This window comes from Astatotilapia calliptera, chromosome 20 (genome assembly GCF_900246225.1).
Source record: "Astatotilapia calliptera chromosome 20, fAstCal1.2, whole genome shotgun sequence".
NCBI lineage: Eukaryota > Metazoa > Chordata > Actinopteri > Cichliformes > Cichlidae > Astatotilapia > Astatotilapia calliptera.
Window position 1 is genome coordinate 3,539,626 of NC_039321.1, and position 24,269 is coordinate 3,563,894.

Here is a 24,269-nt window from a genome sequence, read left to right on the forward strand (position 1 = left end):
AAAAATAAACATGTTTACAGCCTACTCTTTCAAAGGTTCATTTATTTGTAATAACTTAACCTGGATAATTGGATTAGGGGCGTGGCCACTCTGAAGGGTGTTCCCCCGCAGCCGTGGCTAATAAGATCCTCTGGGCCTCTAACTGGTAACAGTGAGCTGTGTTACTGTTAGGTGTTTATGCACGTTTAGTAGTTTTCCCTCATGTAGAAAACTTTCTACGTGGTTGGGGGCTTCACCAACTCCAGCACAGTTTCTTTGTCCTTCTCTCTTTCTGTTCCTGTCTCGTCTTTATTTTTGTCCAGACCTTAAAGGCAAAGGCCCCACCTTACTCTCTTTTTAAAGGTGCTGTTTAACCCTCATAATGTGCTCCCGATTTCCTTGCACCTGTGGTCCTCAGGGGTCAAAAATGTCCCCACTTCATTTGAGTGTTTTTTAAAATATAAAGTATAAATTGTCAATCAATTCAGTGTTACACCTTAGTTTTACTTAAGACCAACACATTAACACAAAATCTAGCCTACATTATACATTTTAGGGCCACCAGACCTTGTTTACATAAAGTACACTCTGTTTTTTTCCAAGCGAAAATAAAACAAGAAAATGAAATCTTTAATTGTTTAGATCATTTTGACTGTCTGAATAACTACAGAGTTCTGTGTGTTGAACTTTAGTGAGAATGGTTTTTTTTGAACCATTTAAAATTTTTAAATGAAGTTTGTGTGATTTCATAGCTAAATCATCTGTATGGTTATCAGTGATGCAGAGAGCTTGGTGCTCCTGCGCTGCTGATCTGGGTCGAATTCCAGGACAGATTTTTTATGTCCCCGTTTGCCCCCGAGTGGAGTTTTCCTACAGTACAGGAAAGGGGGGCATTCGCTCTCCGAGTGGCTCTCAGTCACGTCCCACTGCAGTCAGCTGCCCTCCTACCAGACAACCAATCACATGCCGCCACCTCACACACCCCCACACTCTCCTCCCCACCACCACTACCTCTAGGGTAGTCATAGCAACTCTTAGCCTGCCATCTGACGGCACCGTGTACAGTCTCGTCATCACAATCCGATGACACACACACGTCGTTTGAAGGTTGTAGTTTTAAAGGAACAGTCCCGTATTTTTTCCACCTTCGTCACAGTGTGATGTGGTAATGACATTTTAACTCAGGATGGTCAGTTAGTTTCAGGGAACAAAGTTTCACACATATTGTCTTAGTTAGGGGACATGGATGACAACAGGAAGCACTAAGTCTTCTCTGTTCGACTTCTTTTTGTAAAGAATTATTCAAACAGTGGCTTTTTAAATTCAGACAAGATCTCCGTATCTTCAGTTTTATTGCAAATTTTAAAAAAAATAATCTATGAGAATGACTCAATCTGACCTTTAAGGAGAGAGGACACTCTTTTGAAGATGCTAAATTGTTTTAATTTAAAACTGGGAAGATGGTTTGAGGAGTAAAGAGGGGCATCTATGTCCACTGTGAAGGACAAGTGATGAGCAAAGATGGCGGCTTATTAAACAAACCATGAGCCATCTACAGCGAGTCTGAGCACTTTTCCCCGGTGACAGGGATAAATACTGGGAGTCTCCATCAGCTGTTAGTCAAACATCACGAGCCAAAGAGGAGTCCAGCTACTTTCTCTTCAAGCACTCAAGATCGAGTCTATTTCCTGATCGTGAAGCAAACAAATCACCATAGCGACTAAAATGACTGCAAGGGTTCATAAAGGACATTAAACATGTTCCCTTTCTTCCTGCAGCACTTTCTACTTTATGTTTATCATAGCCGTTTCATTTCATCGTCCAACTTACCAGCTTGGCGGCAGGAAACGTTCTGATGATTAAAAATGTCACAAGCTGACTCGGTCACTCGAAGGTTAAACTGGAACACATTTTTAACGTTTACTTGTTCGACACGTTTCAGTTTGTGTGTCCTTCGTGGGACTTTTCTGTTTATTCTTAACTGTGTAAACTTTTCCTGGGACACCGACCGGAGTTGTTTAAGTTTTGTGGGTTTTTTAAATTTGTTATTGTGATTTTATTCTGACGTCTTGACTTTGATTCATTGTCAGTTGTGTTAGTTTCCAGAGTGGGTTTGCTCATTTCAGTTCACTTTTGTGCTGAGCAAACATGTTTAGTGTTAGTCTCTTTGGGTGGTATATAAAAGTATTGTAGGGTGTGTTTGATGGGTGCAGAATTTAAACAATTCAGACAAGACAACAATCGATGTGAGACATCGAAGATGCACCAAAGCCTCTTCAGGCTGGATGTGGGGTTTTTTCACATCTAGTTATGATTTTTAATTGGTTTTGGTTCGTTATAATAATCTGGACACAGACTCATTCACATGCAGATGTTCTGATCTGATCCTCAGTTAATAATAATAATATTAATATGTTATATAACAGGGAAGGTGACAAAGTGCTAGACACAGGTTGGGACTCCATTTAAAAAACAACGTTTTACCTTCCCGGTGGATTTGACTCCCTTCCAGACGCAGAAGTAAACCAGAACCCAGACAGCCATCAGACACAAAATGAGCTCCCAGTTCATCTTCCCCGGTTCATCCAGACCAGACGAGATGTTCAACACTTTGTTTCTGCGCAGAGAAGATCACAAAGAGCCCAGCGTCAGAGTCACAGAGCAGATCTGTGCTTTCCACGGGAGCAAAAGACAGCTGGCGGAAAACACTGTGCAGATGTTAAAAAAAAGACTAAAGGGGGCCTATTTTCTCACACACACACACACACACTGCACTCTATATTTGGCTGAGAGCAGCAGCGCTTCCTACAACATTCACAGTCTTTTAACATCATCGCCACCTCGTTCCTCAGAGCCGGCGCGCTGCTGACTGACTCGAAACTGAAAATCTAACGAGCTCAGTCATCTGACAAACATCTCTTCACCTCATTAGCTGCTCTGTTGTGTTAATAAGGTGCCAGGACGACACAGCCTCACCACGAACAGGAGCACATGTGAGCCTTCATCATGATCGAAGAGCTGAAAATAGCTCCAGTGGCCATTAAAGGAGCTGCAAGCTTCACAAGCTGCACATCACATCTGTGAGCGTCTCATTCTCACCTATAACTACAGGACACGTCTGCTGTTATTTTCTCTGTCATCACATTCACACCAACAATGTGTTAGTCCATCTCTAATTCTTACCTCCCTGCTTAGTCTGTGGCTCTCAGCTGCATTCAGCCATTATAACACGTCACAAATACTTCTGTGAATTTTATATAAAACAAACCTCAGTAATAGGAAATAGTTGGAAACATTCAGATTTAAAACTCACTCCCAGAACTCGATGATGGGCGATCGCGCGTCGGCCAGGTCGGCGCAGGTCATGTTGCTGCTGCCGATGGTGATGTTGGCAAAGCTGGCGTTTTTGCAGTCTTGGTGATGGAAGATCTCGATGCAGCTGGGCGTGTTCCACTCGTTGTTGCAGGAGGACCACGGGAGCGTGGCGGTGAAGGACTTGATCAGGTAGTAGAAGCCCCAGGCCAGCACCATGATGTAGTAGGTGTTACAGAAAAACACAATCACCATGGAGGCATAACCCAGACCTGCAGAGGACGAGAGCACAGGGAGAGTTTAGCAGGTGGAAAACAACACGTTTATTAACAGAAAGAGATGAAAGCATAAGCTCATTAAAGCTCTTTGTTTCTATTTGTGCTGACTGGGGTCATTAAAGTCTAGTCACCATTTACAGCTTCTTCTTTTTTTCTTGCTGGTGTATGATGCATAAAGATGCTCACTCATACTTTCTCCTGGTTAATCAAAGAAAATGTGTCATTTTGCAACAGATCCTCACAAAACTGTTTTGGTTGTTTCTTCTGTAAATGCAACAAAGATATTTTCCTAATCTTCTCTGACACTGCAGGGCACTGAGAGCTAGCCTGCAACTGCATGCATGCACTTGACTGAAACATGTGTTATGATGTTGAACTATCCATCCATCCTCTTTTGCTTATCCTCATCAGGGTCGTGTGGGAGGCTAGCCCAGCTACCACAGACTGAGGGGCAGGCTACTGGACAAGTCGCCAATCTGACGCAGGCCTGGCTTATTAAATTCTCTTATCTTTTATACTTTGTAGTTTTTGTGTGACTATTCTGACACACTGTTAAACACTGTTGGTCTTCAGCCTGTATAAACCATCCGACTGCTGCTATACATAAAGTATACAAAGACTGAAGCACACAACAGAACATTTTTGTTTCTATTCTTGTACATTTGATGACTTTCATTGCACAATAAATAATTATTTCATAGAGACTCAAGCTTCTGTTTGTACAAACATTTCTGAGTTTATGCGTGTCAGTAAAATCCAGACTGCACTGTGAATTAAATGAACTCTATCTATTAAACTGAACACAAGCTGAAGGTGGCCCACATCCCAGCACCACGTGTTTTCTTTCTGACGACCAACAATAAACTGAACCACATCCAACACACATGTAACGGTCTAACCTGAAAAACCCACAGTTTCTGTGTGAGGACAAAATCTGATCACACGGGATTTTTCAGTGACTACATACAAACAACAGCAACGTTTTTGCCATTTTTGCTAAAATTACTGCCAAACTGTGCTGAATGATTTTGGGAAATCGAATTTACAGCATGATATTAGTCAGTTTTTTAGGAAAATATGAGGAAAAATACAAAAATTAATCCCATGATAGCCTCTTAACCCAGAGGTGGGGAACTCCAGGCCTCAAGGGCTGGTGTCCTGCAGGTCTAACACCCTGGGTCAACACACCTCATTCAAATGATTAGTTCATTACAGGCTTCTGGAGAACTTCAAGACATGTTGAGGAGGTCATTTAGCCATTTAAATCAGCTGTGTTGGATCAAGGACACATCTAAACCCTGCAGGACATCAGAACTTGAGGCCTGGAGTTCCCTCGCCCCTGGGTTAACAGTAAAGAAATTTAATCTACAGAAAATTATAGAGGACATTGAAAAACAAATGCTAATGTAAAAAATGACAGGTTTGAAAGTAGAGAGAAATGTTTCCAAATCTTCTTGAACTCACAAAGACATAAAAGGCTGAAGTACTCAACCTTTAGGCAGATCAGACGCTGCTCATCTTTTCATTTAATCCAATTCAATTTTATTTATATAGCGCCAAATCACAACATAAGTCGCCTCAAGGCGCTTCATAAAGACTACATAAAGAACTTAGAAGAAAAGGGCTTCAGGCAGAGCTGCAGAATAAACGTGTTTATATCAAATATTGACTTTTCATGTGTTTCCATGCATGTTTGGACATCTGTCTGCTACTATTTGAATGTATTTATTTTATTTTATTTAAGGTCCATCCTTGTATTTTCTAATATATAAAACTAAATCTGCCTGTGATTGGCTCGTTCTTTGCTCTGCTACATGCATCCTCATGCTCCTCCTGCTGCTCCATATTTAGCTCCATTCCTGCTGAGACTCTCAGAACAGATGAATGAGCTGTTGGTGTTGACTGTTGGTGTTGCTCCCTGTAACTGTATCAGACTGAATGAATGTGAAGGCGGAGCTCTGTCAATACTGCACTAAAGGTCAAAGGGAGGCCGGTGTAGTAAAGTTAGCTACTGATAGAGCCGAAGAGTCATGTGGTCCCCTGTAAAGATCAGCCCTCTGAAAAATGCAGTGTGCAAGCGTTATTAAGTGGTACAAGACGTGCATTATTACTGTGTGTGTGTGTGTGTGTGTGTGTGTGTGTGTGTGTGTGTGTGTGTGTGTGTGTGTAATACTCGTGTTGTGGGGCCATAAATATAGTTAAATAGTCACATTATGAGGACATCATGATAAATGATAAAATTTTATGGTAAAGAGATGTTTATGGTTAAGGATAAGTTGAAGGTCAAGTTTAGTTAAAGGAAACGAGCACATTCACAAATGCACAGTCTGTGTGTGTGTGTGTGTGTGTGTGTGCGCGCGCGTACGTGCAGTTTTCCAGACGGGTGTGGAGTCACGTACAGCAGATCTCAGATTACCACCTGCAGATAAACCTCCACAGAAAGCTGAATGTGCGCTCACAGACTGACGTGTCAGACTCACCCGCTCATAAGGATCGGCCAACAACATTTCTACTGACCTAAATCTGACGACACGGTGCCTTTATTCAGTCTTTGAATGTAAAATTCTTAAATATCTTTGGTCTGTTTGTAAAGCCTGACGACAGGTTTGCACTTGAAGCCAACAGAGTCTGCAGCGGCACACCCAGGACTTTTTTTTCCCCAGTGGGGGATTTTAGGAATAACGAAATCTTCAGAAATTAAAAACAGGGAAGGAAAACTTATGAGATGCTTGTGATTGTGAACAATCGAACCATGACTGTATTTATGCTCTGTCCTTTGATCTATGACAGACATTCTGGTTTTCAAACATTTCTGTAAATTTAGGTCCAACTCATCTCCTTCGTTTGGATTTTAAGGCTTCTGCAGCTGCATATCTCATTATTATTCACTGAAAAGCATGACAATGCAGTGATTAGCAGTGGAATTTATAATCTGATCAAATCTTATAATGGTAATAAAAATTAAAAAAAAAAAAAACACACACACACACACATTGATACACAGCAAGAAAACGTCCCATGATCAGATTAATGGGCCAAATATTCCAAAGGCTACGCTGCAGAGGTGGAATTATAAAATTTCACTTAAAAAAAAAAAAATGTAAAAGTAGTTAAAGTCCTACTAAAGTGTTTTGTTTTGGTAAATGTAAAGTCCCACTTTGTGGCGTACTGCACCTTTAAACAGCGGCGCGATGTTCCAGACGTTGATGCTTCCCGCTTTCATGAACTGACCGAGAGAGATCTCTAGGAAGAAGATGGGGATTCCTCCAACGAACACAATCAGCAGGTAGGGGATCAGAAACACACCTGTGGGAGACAGAGTCATCAGTGATGACGTGTTCAGGGACGTTCAGACATCTGAAAACTCTAACCGTTCTGTTACTGTTGCACAAGAAAATCTTCGTCAAAATCAAGAGTTTTCTCACAGCATGTAGATGCGCTGCTTATTATATAGTTTCAGTTTTCCTGTTCATGAAATTTCAGCAGTTCTTCTAACAGCCACCTGAATGGGTCAGTACGAGTCTTCTTGAAACCCTCACAGTGGAAGCATGTTTACAGCCTCACACACAGTTTCAGCCTGCGTTACATCTGCACAGTGGATGATTTTTTTTAATAACTCAAAGACTTTTGTGATGTTTGCCTTATTGAGCCATTTTGTTCCATAGAGCCGTTCGGTTTTGTCATAATCACCTTTTCCCTTCTATATTTTTATTTTTATTTCTGGAGTTGCTTTATTAAATTATTGCTTTCTGCTTAATTGGACTTTCTTTTATGGAATTTTAAACATATTTAACCTTTTGATTTTGTCGCACTGGATTTTATTTAACTGAGATATAAAAAAACTAAAGCGAATTAGAGTAACTTGTGTTTAGAGCTGTTGAGATAGATAAACTATCTTGTTTGATTATTTCACAAGTTTCTGACCTAAAATAAAGACTATGACTATTCAGTCATAAATAATTTGTTTCTACTTGAGATTCTCCAAATGTTAATGTTTTAACAAAAAAGGCAATAATCTTCTTTAAAGTTATTTTGAATCAATCAATAAATCTTCATTTCTGCATGTTAGGCTCAGCTGCATGTCTATAATCATAAAATCAAACAAAATTATTTTGCTTCTCAAACATTTTAACGACTAAATCTTTCATTTGTTTTCTTTTGAGCAGAAATCGGCTCCTGTATGATGTTTTAATGTGACTGAATGAAGTGTAACATGAACCGTACATGTTAGAATCACATTTTAATGCTTTGGCAGTGATGAATTATTGATGGATCTAAAGAAACAGTGAATGAATGAGTTTCCTCTCCTTCACTCTGAACTGCAGCGAGAGACATGAATGAACAATTATGCTTCCTCTTCACTCTCTCGCTCCGACTTTGGTATTTTAATTGGCGTGATGGTGGATCCACACACACACACACACACACACACAAATATATATACATACACAAACAGCAAGGGGTAACTGGGTCACACTGCCACCAGGAACTGGTATGAATGGAATCAAACTGGCATGACACTGGAGGGGTGAGAGAGAGAGCAGGGGGCAGAGAGGGGGGTGCTGTGTGCCAGCAGTTACATAACAGCGGCTGCCATTACGCTCTCAGCTCTTACACAAGGAGAAAGAGGGGTGGCCACTATCATCATATCATAACTGCAATGTTAAGGGAACAGCTCAGTGGTACTTTATTATGTTTACAACCAGTGTAGATGCTTTCTCCCACAGCAGCACTCTGATGGCAGCCACAACATTAAGTTTTTCCATTATTTTTCACATGAAATTGAACCCACAACATTAAACATTATTCAGATGTTTTTCCTGTCATAACAGTGTTCAATATACATGTGGTTAAAGTTTTAAACAAAGAGGAGGGTAAAATAAACTCCCTGTGAGTCACAAGATCAGTTTTATGTGGAGGTTTTAGTACTGTGCAAAGGTAGCTCGAGTAGCACGTGCACCTTGAGCTGATTTAGCTAGATCAGGCACAGCTGCAAGCTTCTTTGCAACCCACTTTCACCCCAGCTACACCTGTTATGTTGCATCTGATGTAATCAACGTGCATGGAAGTGTGGGAGATTTCAATATTGATCTTCCTTTGACTTTACTTGCAGAGTGAAATAATAAAGATGCACAGTAAAGAGCAGTGAGGAAAAGCTATGGTTATTGATTATTTATTTATAGCAGTTTTCCCTTCAGAGAAATCACTTGGTGAAAGTCGTTGAATGAATAAGCCTAATGTGATTTACTACATCTTTCAGTAGTCTGTTTACTGCTAATTGGACCATTATTTAAGATGAAAACAAAGTTTGGGCTTGATGTGCCTGCAGTAGTTTCTGATAAGAAGAGCAGCGACTGAGAACAGAGTGTGTGGAGAAAACACTGGGTTGTGTTCATTTACAGGAACGTTAGAGGGAAGCCTTATCAGAGCAGATTGAATGTTGTTCTTAATTTGTTTAATAAAATAAAGAAAACACAAAACTTCCAACTAGAAAGAGGTCGTGCAAGAGCAACGGGACCAAAACTTAATGCTACCCTTCAGTTTTTGGCCGCTGGTTCTTTTCAAGACATAATGAGGTTTTATGTTGTCCCTCAAACCTTTGCAAATATTTGACTTAATGACATTTAAACTGTCAGCACCACTGACTGTCCACGAGATTTTCCTCAGCTCATTGATCCTCATTGGAAATGGAAAGGTGGACATGTCTTTTTTTTTTTCCCCAGAATTCTGACTTTAATTTTAGAATTCTGGAAAAGAAAAAACAAAAAAAGACGTGTGTGAAGGTTCTCAGTCATCCGGGTCATGGTTGTCTAAGGAGCTTGAAAGAAAATGACTGGACTTCTTTAAATTTCATGAAGATTAAATCTTAATCCTTAATCTTGGATTTTAACAGTTTTGTTGTTTAAGTTAAATAAACAAGTCGCGTTGTCTAGCTGTTTTGCACAAAAACATATTGATTTCAGATTCTCCACCCATCAATCCTTCAATCGTCTTCATAAAACAAAAAATATTAGTAAATATTGAACATTCAAGTTCATAGTAAACTCTTTCAGTTTGCCGTCTCTCTATGAAGAGATCTGAAGTGCCACCTAACTGTACGACCTTGATCAACTGTTCTGTCCAGGTTGTGCAAGTCTTTTAACCAGACCAGCCATCTTTTAAAGCAAAGCACGGCCACTGATTCGGTTTTCACGGTAGAGCTTGCTATAAGCCAGAACAGGAGCAGGTAATGTGAGGTAGTGAGGAATTAACCTGGGCTGACTGCACCGTGCTCAGCTGCTACAGTTACATCATTCCAGGTTATGTCACTTAAAATGTAACCTGCCTGTACAGCTGTGAGACAAACATGAGAAAACCCTGCCTGAATAAACACACCTCAGGTCATTATATTTCAACATTAAAACCTTCATTATAAAAGAAAAATCATAAAAATGCAGTTGTGGATTTAGCCTGATTGAATACCTGCTCATTAAAACAACAAATATTTGAGTTGAGGTCATCTTTAAATAATAATAATAATAATGCTCTAGATCGTTAAAAAGCTGTAATCATTGTGTCCATTCAGAGAATAATGCCCGTATGCTTCGTACACACACATACAGTATGTGTTATTCTATCACTGTGAGGACCCTGGCTTACACCATGCATAGCTAGTATTCTAATCTATAGCCTAAAAATAGGTTTGAACCCTCAAACAGCTCAACTAAATGTTGAGCTTACATATTTAAAACTGTATATCCACAGATGTCCACACAAATGTCCTCCGGAAAACAAAGTCACAGTATCCATCATTCCCTAAAAATGTCTGTACTTTTAAAAGCTGTTCACAATGTTGACAAATGTCCTCGCAGTATCTAAATCTACATGTCTACAAGATTTGTCCAATTTTCACCAATGTCCTCACAATGATTGGAAAAAAAATGCTCACAATAGCTTAAACTTGATCCCCACTATTAAAAAATATCTATCACTATCCAACAAGGCCTTTGATGTAAGGCCTTTTCCAAAGATGCCCTCACTTTCTAAAACTGTCCACTGTGCTGACAAATATCTTCATTATCCAAAACCGTCCACATTTTTCACAAATGTCCTCATAATATCTAAAACCTCCACTGGTCCTCACAATGACACACAAACAGGTGCACACCACCAGCTCTCAGAGTGAGGCTGCTTCAATGCAGCTCACATCACCGCTGATGACGTATGAGACGCACGACAGGTTGAATGACGCCAACCTGATGAATGACGCAAGCCCGAGTGAATCAACGTGGGTTAGCGAAGGCCTGCTGCCGCTCATAGTCAAACACTGTTCTGTTGTGTTAGCCAAGGTTAGCTTAGCATGAAAACACACAAGCTGCTAGTGAGTCATGACTGCAGAGAGAGAGAGGATGGAGGAAGGGGGAGGGTCGGCTATGCCAGCAGCTCGCTAAAAATTCCCCCCCCCCCCCCCACACACACACACACACACGGTCAGAGCTAAGTGGTGTAATGCTGTTAGCTCATCAGTAACTCAGTGTTAATGGGATTACAGAGTACTATAGCCTCATCACAGTCAGCTGCACTGAAACACACCAACTTAACTTTGCATTAAGCAATGTGATAATAAGATGCTTCATTTCAATTTTAAAGTTCCAGGCGTTTGACGGCTCCAAAACATTTTTACAGATTGTTTGTACTCTATTGGCCAAAACTCAGATTACGCATTAAAAAAAATTATTTTGAAGGAAGACTGAATACAGTTTGCAGGAGATGTGCAGTCAGATCAAAGCGAAAAAGCTTTTTGAGAAAATACCATTAGAAGAAAATTAAATGTATTATTTGAACAATTATCAGCATTGAGCAGCTCGGTCGGTTTAGTAGATCCAGCTAGCGAAAGTAAAGTTATTCTAAAACAACAGTTCGATTTTAAATCATCTTCTATGGAGATTCTGATTTTCAAATTGAGTTAGAGCTGCCGCAGATAAATCCCGATCAAAGTAAGCTGGGCCGAGTTTGTCTGTCAGGTCATTTAGTTAGCTGACAATGAACCGCCGGTCAGTGAGAATCGATTTTTCAGACTGATAGCATCAGAGATGGTGGAAGTCGCCAGCAGTGCATAAACTAACCAATCTGACAAGATTCAAGAGTCCTACTGACGAGATTCTTCAGTCCAGCCTTCTACCACTGATGAGATTCTGTCATCTAATCTTTGGCTAATAACAAGATTCAAGAGTCCAGCTTTTGACTACTGATTAGATTGTACAATCTTGCCTTTGACCTCTCTGTATCTAGAATATAATTCTAGAATCTTATTTTACCTTGACATTTAGCCAAACTGATGATAACCCACAGCAGACACACACATGCACAAAACTGTAGCTACACATGGAAACACATTACCAAAATGTTAGAGGCAGACATTATGTTATGTCGTTGGGAAAACATCAAAGAAATGTGTAAAATTTGTATAAATGCTTATTGCTCGTTGCATGAAAGTCACATGTTGTGTTAAAAAAATACATATTAGCTTTTGTGCAGTTGTTTGCAGTTCAATCAATTACCAAGATTTCAGGATGATTACATGAGTAACCACAGGACTGACAGTTAAAAGGTCCAACGTGAAAAAGGGCATAATATCACCCTGTGCTGTGGTAGCGTCACCTAACGTGTCCCACACGTGGTCAGTTCAGAGTTGAAAGTAAGTCAGAAACAAATAGAGCCACAGCTGCAGTTACCTCGCTAAGCTGCAGCGCTACAGTTAGCTAGCTAAGCTGGTTAATCCGAGGTAAGTCAGTGGGCTAAGCACTGACGTGCTGAGGGACTGACAGACTGATAACAGGGCTAATGACAGAGCAGGAGATTCGTCATTGCCCTGATAACTTCCAATTCGTATCTGAATGAATTGTGCAGGTCTATGGGTCTCTACTGTTCACTAACACACCTGAGAAAAAACACTCCAACACTCTTAATCTGTGGTTGTCTGCTGCTATGTTGACCTTTTAGACAAACATTTAAACTTCCATCCATCCAGCTTGTCCAGGGTTTCCCAGGCCAGCCGAGAGATATAATCGCTCCGGTGTGTCCTGGGTCTGCCTGGGGGCCTCCTCTCGGTGGGATATGCCCGGAAAACCTCACCCAGGAGGCGCCCAGGAGGCAGCCTCGTCTTCAGCTTGGTCTGCTCAAGCAGCTCACTGTAACATTTCCATTAGTGATGTGGACCATCTCCTCTTATCTGCCATGTATGAGAAAGGGCAACTGTGTGAAAGCAGCTTAAGTATCATCCAAATCGGCCTCATTACAGGTTTATGAACTGTTATTCAATCTGCCAACTCACCGATAAAAGGTCAATTATTGTGTGAGTGCAGATATTATGTTTGCTACTTAAATAAGGCTCAGTAACACGAGAAGTGGGAGTGACTATAGCAGGCTAAAATCAAATAGAGATAAGCCTAAATTCAACTGATTTTCCAAACTGCAAACACCAACTGATCAAATATTTTTATTTCTGACATACATGAAACATTTCAGTGAAACATCAGTGCCGACGTTTGGTTTGTCAATAGAAACATCCTGAACACGTCTGGTAAAAATGTTTTGGGTCTCTTTCACAACTGTGACATTTCTTATTATTATAGATTTTGTTTGGAGGTTAAACTAGTTAATACAAAAAGAGGGAAAGATATAGATTATTATTAAATAATTGCACATGACTTAGTGAAAGTATATAATATACATGCTCACATGGAAACAGTTCATTAAAATAGGAATATAGATTTTATCCTTGTAGTACCTGGTCCAAGTATCATTAATTAGCTCAAAATTCTCTATAGCTGATATCAAACATACAAACCTCCAGCTAATTGACTCATCAGTCACTTTGATTGCATAAAACTACACACACAGTGAGATAACAGGTTCCTGTCTACTTGCCAGGAGCCTCAGTGACATCACACAAACACTAGCTGCCAAATTCTAACCTCAGCTCGGCTGAAATTAGACTCGCCCACATTAACTGAGCAGAGAGAAAGATCCATAACATGACTCAACGAACAGCTGAAGGCCGTAAAAAAATAAGAAAAATATTGTAGAAATCAAATACCAAACAATTCTGTGTCTAAATCGAGGTTTATATGAGTTTCATAAAAAAAATTATAAAAAGTCCTCATCACTGATGGAAGTAATTTCTGTACTGGACCATCAAGACCACGTTGAGCCTTTGGAACATCCTGAAGAAATGTTCAGGATGTTCAGGATTACTACTTCTTTCAGGAAACTCTGACTTGCACGTTTCAGGACTTCAAAGAAGATCATCCTAAAAGTCCCTCCATCTGCAACCACTTCAAAAGTGAACATGAACATTTTAACTATTCTATTCAATACAGTTTTGTTTATAAAGCTTAATCAAGCTTAGTTGTAAAGACTCTACAATAGCACGGAGAAATCATCAACAATCATATGACACCCTATGAGCAAGCACTTAGTGACAGTAGGAAGGAAGAACTCCCTTTTAACAGGAAGAAACCTCCGGCAGAACGAGGGAGGGGCGGTCATCTGCCGTGGGGGTGAGACAAAGGACACATTGTGGAAGAGAGCCAGAGATTATTCATAATAACTATTGATTAAATACAGAGAGGTGTATAAATGTATAAACACACAGAGACTGAAGAAGAAACACCCAGTGCATCATGGGAATCCCCCAGCAGCCTACACCTATAGCAGCATAACTAAGGGAGGACTCAGGGTCACCTGGTCCAGCCCTAACTATATGCTTTAGCAAAAAGGAAAGTTTGAAGTCTAATCTTAAAAGTAGAGATAGTGTCTGTCTCCTGAATCCAGGAGAGGAGAGGAGAGGAGGAGGAGCAAGCTCTGTCAACAGGATTAAAAGATTACAGGCCACTCCTGTTAATCTCAGGTCCACGTGGTGAGAGGGATGATGATGTCACATTTGGCAGGGAAACACACCCGCACACAAAATCTGTATCCAACGTTGACTTCCGACCCTGACACCTCACCAAAAAAAACGTTCCCATGGAGACATGAAGCAGAGCAGGAACAATCACTTCTGATCAGATCAATCAGACTGCTTGACTACAGAGCAGATCAATACTGCAGTAACTGGAGAATGGTCAAATAAACAGCTGACCTCCCTGTTTCCAAACAAGCTTAATTATGCAGTTTGTTTATTATTCCAGGGTCTTTTCCAGCATTTGATATGTTGTTTATTTATCAGATATACAGAGTTTAAATGATTAGCAAATAATTGCATTTTGCAGGACCCTTGGAAAACCTAAATGTTCCAGAAAAATCTTTCTTAGGTTCTAGTATAATCTCAACCAACCTTGCAAATGCTCCCAGGACCACCAAAAACCACAGCAGCACCATTGGAGGCCTTTGGTTGAACCCTGGGAGAATTTCTAGGACTTATGGAGTCTCAAATCAACAGCACCCTTAGAAAACCATCAAGAACTCCTGCAACATTTTCACTGACCTTTCCAGGTCTTCTGCCTTCAACTCAATGTCCTTCTAAAATTAAAACACTGAAATGTCTCGTATAACATCCGCAGCATCCTCCTCAATGATCTGTGGAAGCTAGAAGTCATTCTTTGAAAGATCCCAATGGTACCCTGGAACACCTTCAAGGACCCTTGGCACATTTTCACTGACCTTTGGTAAGTCTTTAGCACTAGGAAGGCCCAGAGCCCAGCCATTTGGCTTTTCTACCTTTAAAACCCGGAGAGCAGCCAAATGGCTGGTAGGCTTTTAGCTAAGCTTTAGCTTCAGGCAAGTGGAAGCTAAATTGGCTAGTCATTCATATGTAAATTGGGTTGTTACCTGGGAATTCTGGAGGGAGGGGAGTGGGGGTGTGTGGATGAGGGGGTGGGGGAGCTGCTAAAAGCGGTGAGCTTCCTTTTGTTTCATCTTGATGCATTCTCAATCATCCAGGGAAACAAATCTCCAAAAGTCACCAACTTGGAGTGTTTCAGTTTGCCATCTTAGGGAGAAATCAACACACATGGGTGTATGTCCTTTGTTGCTGAGATTTATTGATAAAAACAGTACAAAAAATCAACCATTTGTACACATTTTTACAAATAATTATAAAAAGTGAGTGAGTACATTTCAACATTTTCAGCAATCACTCACAATCCTGGCACTGCCATGGTATCTGTAGTCTGCATTTACCACATGTGTATCTGTTGCAGTGAACACATCGCACAGTGGCATGATTGTTCTTGCAATTGTGTTTGACCTGACACATGGCTCTTTTTCCAGGGCTCGGTGTGGAGGGTTGTGTCAAAGGCAACTGTTCTTTTCTTGCCTTCTTCGCAGCTACATGAGAGTGAGCTAACTCCCTTGCAAGCTCCACCAGGAAGTCCACCCGTCTTTCCTTCGTCCCGGAGCATGCTTGATACAGCACATGTGCATTCAGTGCTGCCATGTCAATCATGTTATAAAACACGGCAACTGGCCAGCGCCGTGTTCCTCTGCGGACAGTGTACTCCCGAACCATCTGGTCCATCACATCCACGCCACACTTTGTTTTGTTGTAAAGGGTGACAGTGTTTGGCTTCCTTTTGGTAGTGTTATCAGTCTGAACCACGCCGTGCATGCTGCTAAGAATATAGACTGTCTTCTTCCGTTTGGCCGCATACGCCGTCAGCGTGGCAGCAGAGGTTGAAGGAATGGAGAGTTTAAATGTTAGTTGTAAACAGCTATATCATATAATAACTGCAGCTGTAGCTGTGATCAGACATCCCCCTGCAGGCCCTGAAGCTGAGCTCTGAGGTCCTCACAAACCTGCTGGAGCCAGCTTCCATCCTGGGGAGCACGTTTTTGTGTTTCAGCGCGGGGCGAGGCACAAAACCCAGATGGTCCAGATGGACCAGATGGTTCGGGAGTACACTGTCCGCAGAGGAACACGGCGCTGGCCAGTTGCCGTGTTTTATAACATGATTGACATGGCAGCACTGAATGCACATGTGCTGTATCAAGCATGCTCCGGGACGAAGGAAAGACGGGTGGACTTCCTGGTGGAGCTTGCAAGGGAGTTAGCTCACTCTCATGTAGCTGCGAAGAAGGCAAGAAAAGAACAGTTGCCTTTGACACAACCCTCCACACCGAGCCCTGGAAAAAGAGCCATGTGTCAGGTCAAACACAATTGCAAGAACAATCATGCCACTGTGCGATGTGTTCACTGCAACAGATACACATGTGGTAAATGCAGACTACAGATACCATGGCAGTGCCAGGATTGTGAGTGATTGCTGAAAATGTTGAAATGTACTCACTCACTTTTTATAATTATTTGTAAAAATGTGTACAAATGGTTGATTTTTTGTACTGTTTTTATCAATAAATCTCAGCAACAAAGGACATACACCCATGTGTGTTGATTTCTCCCTAAGATGGCAAACTGAAACACTCCAAGTTGGTGACTTTTGGAGATTTGTTTCCCTGGATGATTAAGAATGCATCAAGATGAAACAAAAGGAAGCTCACCGCTTTTAGCAGCTCCCCCACCCCCTCATCCACACACCCCCACTCCCCTCCCTCCAGAATTCCCAGGTAACAACCCAATTTACATATGAATGACTAGCCAATTTAGCTTCCACTTGCCTGAAGCTAAAGCTTAGCTAAAAGCCTACCAGCCATTTGGCTGGTGGCGGGTTTTAAAGGTAGAAAGGTAGAAGCCTGGGACTGCCAGTGTTAGGCACTCGGAGAATGCCCTCAAGGATCCCGGTACCCTCTTCTTAACCCTTTCAATTCTACAGAAAGAATTAGAGAAAGGGAATTCATAATATTCATCACCAAACTGAACCTTGAAATGATCCACTTCTCATGCACACAAACGTTCACAAACAACAGCTTGGACAAAATGTCCTCGCTGAGAATATTTTAAACTACAGCCGGTCCTCTCAAAGACAGAAGAGGCGCACACAGACGGACGAGCGATCTGAAGGACAGAACTGATCTGTGAAGATGAAACTGAGCTGCAGGTCATTTTATAATCACTGAAGCAGAGAATGATAGTGTGTGTGTGTGTGTGTGTGTGTGTGTGTGTGTGTGTGTGTGTGTGTGTGTGTGTGTGTGTGTGTGTGTGTCCTTGGTAGGGTGACTGCAGCATGAACATGCTCTGCAGGATAATAAATCTAAGTGACTTGGATTTATTGGACAACGAAGACAGAAAGGACAGAAAAGGATAGGACAGAGGGAATGAGGGAAGGACACAAAGGAGTGAAAGGAAGGATGTAAAACACAACATTTACTCAGATAAAAGTAGAAAGTAGCCTGTAAAACATTTTTATTTAACATATAGAAACTTTCCCTTACTGATAATGGAGGAAACTGCCATTTGTCCCTTTTTGCCTAACTCGATGACCGTTCATCTGATCCACTTTAAACTAGGCAGGTTTCTCTCTGGGGACGAGGGTGAGCTCACTACCATATTTGAGGTCGTTCGGATGAGGAGTTTTCTCATTTTTGCTAAAAGTTTCTCATGTGACCGTTATCTGTACTAGAAATTCTATTTAATGCTTTGCCAAGCCTCTTAACATCCAAGATTCACCTCATTTCACCTTCAGTCATCTTAAACTGACCTAACTCTAGCTAACCTCAACCCTCAACAACAAGATCTTGAAGCAGTGTTTTTAAAAAAAACCAAAGGCTGGCCGAACAATTGTTTTATAAAATTTTGTCTGTCTGATGTAAAACTCAAACACGTATCTCACAAAGATATTTGGGAATATTTAATTCATAACGTGTGTGTTAGCTTCCTGGATGAGCGATTCTGCACATCAGCGAGTGTCTTTTTAGCCGACCTCTTTTTGAAACAGGAACTTTGCGTTTGTCTGCATGTGACACGTTTATGGGTCGTCCGGATACTGTAGCTACAAAAACCTGGCCTTAGTCTACAGCTTAGTCTACGCAACAGCAAATCGAGACGAGATCAGTTATGAATATTTAACCTTCTTCCTCAGAACAGCTTTAAAAGAATAAAGCGGAAAAATTGATAAAACAGCTACAGACCAGACTGTAAAGCTGAATGAATAATTTAACCAGATACTGTTAAAGATTAACAGGAGGAATAAACAGCAACAAATATTTTAAACAAAAAAAGGAGAGCTGCACATGTTTGCAGGGAGTGTCACGCACTAACACAAAATACTGCATTTGCGCATTTTCCCATAGACAAGTTACAACAATGAGCGATTCGGCTGATTGATCGTGAATATGCAATAACATTACAAGACCGTCCGGTTTACAGAAACGACACAAGAGCACTAAGAGAGCGTGAATGGCGAGGGCCGATGTCAGCATCGGTAAAATGGAAATCTAGTGTAGCACGTTAATCTTTTTGTGTCTTATAATGGTGTATACCCTTGTGTGTCCTCGGGTCAAAAATGACCCCAGGTGTATGGCAAACAAGTGTATGGGAATCCCGAGGACATTACAAGGATTAACAAAATAATCCGATCAAAGAAAGCGTTTATGCCGATCAATGGCTGATGTATTGATTTAAAGTGTCGAGATGATCCAATAGAAACTAAAGCTGTTTCCTAATTCATGTGAACCATGAAACTTTATTTTATTATTATTACCTATTTGATTGAAGCAGAATTGGCTAAAATCCTTCTATAAACTGTAAAAACTTGACATTTTATTGTCTGTTCATGCAGTGTGGGATGTTTGCAAAATCGCCTCCCGAGGTCTTGTTGTGAAGTTTGAAGATGATCCATAAAACATTATGGGTAATATAAAGTTTTATGTTGGCCTTGACCAGATTTACACCCAAATTAAATCTGCTCGAGCTGTTATTGATAGCTCATAGAAAATTTAACCGTGATATCTTGAAAACTGTGGATGTTAGACTGTGAACGAACAAACGAGCAGACAGAAGTGATTGCATGGCCCCTCCCTTCTTGTGGCGAAAACAACCTTTAGGAAAATCAGGTCTTTACAGTTTTCAAGATTCGGCTTCAACACTGATCACATGTCCGCCTGATGGGGACGTCTCAGAGGTGCAACGTGTGCATAAAGTGCTGATTGCACATCTTAAATCAGAGTCAGCGACTAAACACAGGAATGATGCGTTCAGACCAAACGCGATGGAGCGTGTGTGCAGTGCGTTTACCTCGTGGTTTTGATATGAAATGCTACACCGTGATTTGCATGCAAGTTACAATAATCAGCTGAAGGTGCACAAAGTCACCAGGTTTACACACAGAGTGAAACAAACTAAATGTGGAGACGTCATCTGAAATTTTAATGCATCCTACAAAATAAACCATCTATGGAGGTGACAGGTTTGGCTTTTTGTGTTTTCTTAGGACAAATGAATGTAATTTATCTTTCTCTGCTGACTTGCTGAACAACATTTGGTTTCGTGGCCTTTTTGACAGTCTTCTTAGACTCGCACATTCCCTTTTTAAGCTATTGTTTGCCATTTTCTCTCGTTTCCTGATTGCAAAAGTCAGAAGAAAGAAAGTTAGCCTAAAAGGGAGAGGAGCTAAACCAGGGAGTGTGACAAGGACCAGTATAAGGCAAAGAAGGATGATTTTGAGCAGTGAGTCACACAAAGCTACTCTAGCAGTTAAAATGTTAAAATGAGCTGGAAATAAAAACCTAACAGGTCCTGCTTAGAGTGTCTCTGGAATGCTTTTTTTCATTAACAATCATGTTACTAATTAACCTAATCAGCTCTGAGATGTTCTACCTGGTGTTTTTAATCATTACACAGCTTTTACAGTCTTCTGTTGAACCCTGTGGCTTCCATTAAACAGTTGTTAACACACAGTCGTCTCTCAAAGACGAAGGCAATAACTGAGGCTGCTGACAAGGCTGAAAAAGCGCCAGAATGATCCTTTAACTTTGGTTTCAGATGTGAAGCAGGTGACCTTTACAGAGTCACATGACGACGGTCTGCAATGTGAGAGCTGAACTTCTTCTCTTCGCTCTCTGTGATTTAAGCCTGACCTCCTCCTCTTCCTCCTCCTCTCTGCGAACATTCAGACCTTTCCCGTCTCTCCTCCTCTCCGTCCAGCTCAGACTGGTCGACTGTGTGAACGAGACCTTTGCAGGTGAAAGGATCCAACTTTTTTCTCCTTTCTTTCTCTGCTGCTAAAGTTCAGCTTTGACAGAACAAACAGAGGTGATGAATCCACCTGCTGACACCTCCTCTACTCCCAAAAAACCTTCATTTGAATTAAATAGTTTTTAATTAAACTGGGAGAAAAACGCCTAAAACCACATCTGTAAGTGTCCAACGAGCCCAAAAGAATTCAGTTTGGAGTGACTTAAAAATAAAGTAATCAATTGTAATCAATTTATAAATCTATGATCAAACAAAACAGAAAACGAAGCTTTACAAACGTTTTTGTGACTTTATTGATATACGTTTAGATTATTGATTAATGCGTCTAAAATTTGAGGATTTGTTGAATTTTAAAGCGCCTGAGCTCAAAGCAACTAGATTTCTTTTAAGATTATCGACAGACAGTCCTGGTATTTAAATACCAGTGCAGATGTGTAACTGTAACCACCACTGGATGTGAGGCTTGGAGATTCCTGGGTTTATCCATGTTTTTGAATCATTTCTCCTGTGATGCTAATTCCTTTCTTTTGAAATAAAGTTCCTTTGAATATAAGTCTTGCTTTCCTACATTTCACTGAGTCTCTTCAAACTGGAGAGAAGGTGACAACGTGCACGCAGGCGTCCATGCCCAGCCTCACGTTTACAATGTACCCTGCAGCAGCGTGCAGGAGCATCAGGCTCAATAAAAGTCAGTTAACTCGAGACACTCACACACACACACACACACACACACACACACACACAGTTGTATTATATATGGTAAAAGGCATCACGTGCAGTAACAGTATCTCCCTCTATGCCTGCTGTGGTTCTTTTCACACACACACACACACACACACACACACACACACACACACACACACACACACACACACACACACACACACACACACACACACACACACACACACACACACACACACACACACACACACGTTACTGTGCTGGAAGCTGATCGGCTGAACCTGCTGCTGTCACTCTGATCAATAACACACATGTCGCTGCCACCATCCAAACACATGCAGCCAATTATGTCACTGAGAAACTGAGTCCAAGCCTCTCTACAGCAAACCACGCCCCCTGGTATTTTAGCTCCTCCCCCATCAGCTACAAATTTAATTATTCAGTAAAATAATCTGAGATTCAAACAGCTGGTTTGACTGACATAAGGAAAAGTTCGGAAAGGAAAAGTTTATTTTTGATGTTTTTCAGCTCCAGCGCCACGCCACAGTTAGACTGAACTTCCTGTTCTGTCCTGGACTCACCTGAAGGTGAACTGAAACCTACACTGACCTGTGAGGAGGATAAAATTCTGGATGTTCTCTGACATCAGCACAAACACAGAGGAGGAGTCATTTTGGGGAGTGGGATAATGCTGGCCCACCTCATTTCTAAAGTGAAAAGACTTTAAAGCTTTCATTTTTCTCTTAAGCTATTATTTATCTTCTTTGTACAGCTTCAAACATGCAGCATGTGTGTTTTAATCCCTAAAAAATGTCTGGTGGTGTCCAGCCTTCGAATGTGAACTTTTAAAAGTGGAAAATCTTCACACCCATGTACACAAACGTGAAGCTGTGGAAAAGATCTGCTTATAAAATTAAAATAAGCATTCCCGTTCACATCCAAGAGCACGAAAACTGGACAGTTTGTATCCACAAGCACAAATCTAAGAATCTGTGCTTGTGGATACCAGTAAAAAAGTGTCTGTCTCACTGGTTGTCTCACAGCAATCTTGCAGAAACCATTAGGTAAAGTGAGGATGTGCACATGCCCCGTACAGGTGTGTGTGTGTGGTGCATCTCACCTCCTCCGTTCTTGTAGCACAGGTAGGGGAACCGCCACACGTTTCCGAGTCCTACAGCAAAGCCCACGCAGGACATGATGAAGTCCATCTGTCGCGTCCAGGTTTCCCGCTCCTGGTAACCAGGCCCCGCTCCGTTGACCACACCACCTTTTTTGTCCTGTCCAACACAAGCAGTGCCCACCACTCCACCAGCGACGCCTGTCCCCGCCACTGTCAGCGGGACGAGGCTGCCATTAGCGGCCGCAGGGGCATAACCACTGCCACCGCCCCCATTAGAGAGAGTTATGGGGCTCTTTTTGGTCTCCTCCAGGAGAACCAGAGAGCAGGAGGAGGCTGGAAGAGCCTGCTTCTCCATCATTCACAGAATGGGAACCAGTCAGGAAGTGCTCCAAATATTCAGCCTCTGTATCCCCTTTAATTCCTGCAGGTTTTGTCTGCAATATCTCTTATTTCTGTTCAGGTGTTTCCCCACAGTTCCCACTCAGGCTAGCAGTCAGACCAGTAGGAATAGTCAGCAATGGTTCCCACTTAGAATCCCTTTATTTTCTTCAGATTTCAGTCTTTTTAAATCACTCCTAAACCCAGACACCAGTTAGATACCAGAAGGAATAATCAGCTGTGATTCCCACTTTAGAGTGTTTTAATTCCTGCAGATTATAATCCTTAAAGTCAGTTTCTCAGTCCAAAAAGCACTCAGATACCAGTCAGCAAAGGCTGGGTGGTGTTTTCCCTTTAATTTGGCTTTTTGTATTTTTAGAAGTCCCCAAAACTCAAGTCCAAGCAACCAGTCAGGTACCACATAAACCAGTAAAACACCAGTCCCCCTCAGCGTGCTGTTATTTTGAAGGTTTTGTCTCTTTAAAGACTGAGTTATTCTTCTCCTTTTAGTCTCACAGTCTCAGTTTTCCACACCTCGTGTTCACCTCCTCTCAGACTCCCACTAAACCAGCCAGCTGCCAGTTACAGACCAACAGTCACTCAGAGACAGCGGGTCAGGACCTTTATCCTCGGCCCCTCTCACTCTTCCTCACTCACAACCAGAAGAAACGTGATTCTTCCTCTGTGCCGCCGAGGATCCAGACTGTGGTCTTTTATTTATGACGCCAACTCTTTTTCAGATGATTTAATAATGTTTTTATTTTATTTAAATTTTTTTTTAAAAAGGAGGTCACAAATCCAGAAAGTCTATTGTTTAAAAAAATGGGGGGGGGGGGGGGGGGGGGGTTCTCGAATTACAGCGGTTTAATTTGAAAAATAAAATAAGAATAGAAATAAAAGAAAGGGAATTACACCGACGATCGGACAGCGACCTCAAAAACAATCCACGAAACACTTGAATGTGAGTCTGAAGAATCGCATGGGAACAGAGAGTCACGGAGGAGACGGCGGCCTGCTGGAAGACAGAGAGGACGGCGGAACCGAGAACAGTCCTATTATTCCCCTAAAAAATAATCAAAAAAGAAAAAAGAACCGGAGCTGCTCACGACTTCAGTCCCGGCGGCGACGCAGACTGTGGAGGAATTGCAGCAGCAGCTCCATCCGAGGAGGAAGAGCGCGTCCGGACCGAGGAGAGTGCGTCCCGCTGCGCAGAGCTGTCAGAGATCCCGGCGGAGTCGGTATTTAAAGTCTGTCAGTCCGTCAGGGACCAGCGGCTTTAAAAGGAGAAGCTGCCGCTCTGTGTGACGTCACGACAAATACCACGCCCCCCGATTGCCATTCCTCCCCTCTCCATCTCTACCTCCCTCTCTCTCTGACTTTCCTCCTTGTCCCCTCGCTCTTCTCCCCCTGTGCCCTCTCTCCTTTCCTCCTTCCTTCCTTTCCTCTT

The 24,269-nt window shown here is 41.6% G+C and overlaps 1 protein-coding gene across 2 annotated transcripts in view; it reads right to left on the reverse strand.

Annotated features, from left to right (window-relative positions):
• Positions 1 to 23,605, reverse strand: part of slc6a8 (solute carrier family 6 member 8) — a 43,247-nt gene extending 19,642 nt beyond the window's left edge. Inside the window, exons 1-4 of one of the 2 annotated variants that reach the window (XM_026154168.1) lie at positions 22,445 to 23,605; positions 6,744 to 6,875; positions 3,293 to 3,563; positions 2,464 to 2,596 (exon numbers count right to left, since the gene is read on the reverse strand). In XM_026154168.1, coding sequence (XP_026009953.1) covers positions 2,464 to 2,596; positions 3,293 to 3,563; positions 6,744 to 6,875; positions 22,445 to 22,802 — 894 coding nt within the window. In that variant the 5' untranslated portion in view covers positions 22,803 to 23,605. Of the gene's footprint in view, positions 1 to 2,463; positions 2,597 to 3,292; positions 3,564 to 6,743; positions 6,876 to 15,212; positions 15,223 to 22,444 lie in introns of those variants that run through there. The other variant, XM_026154169.1, reaches the window with a different exon arrangement.
• Between the last annotated feature and the right edge of the window lie 664 nt (positions 23,606 to 24,269).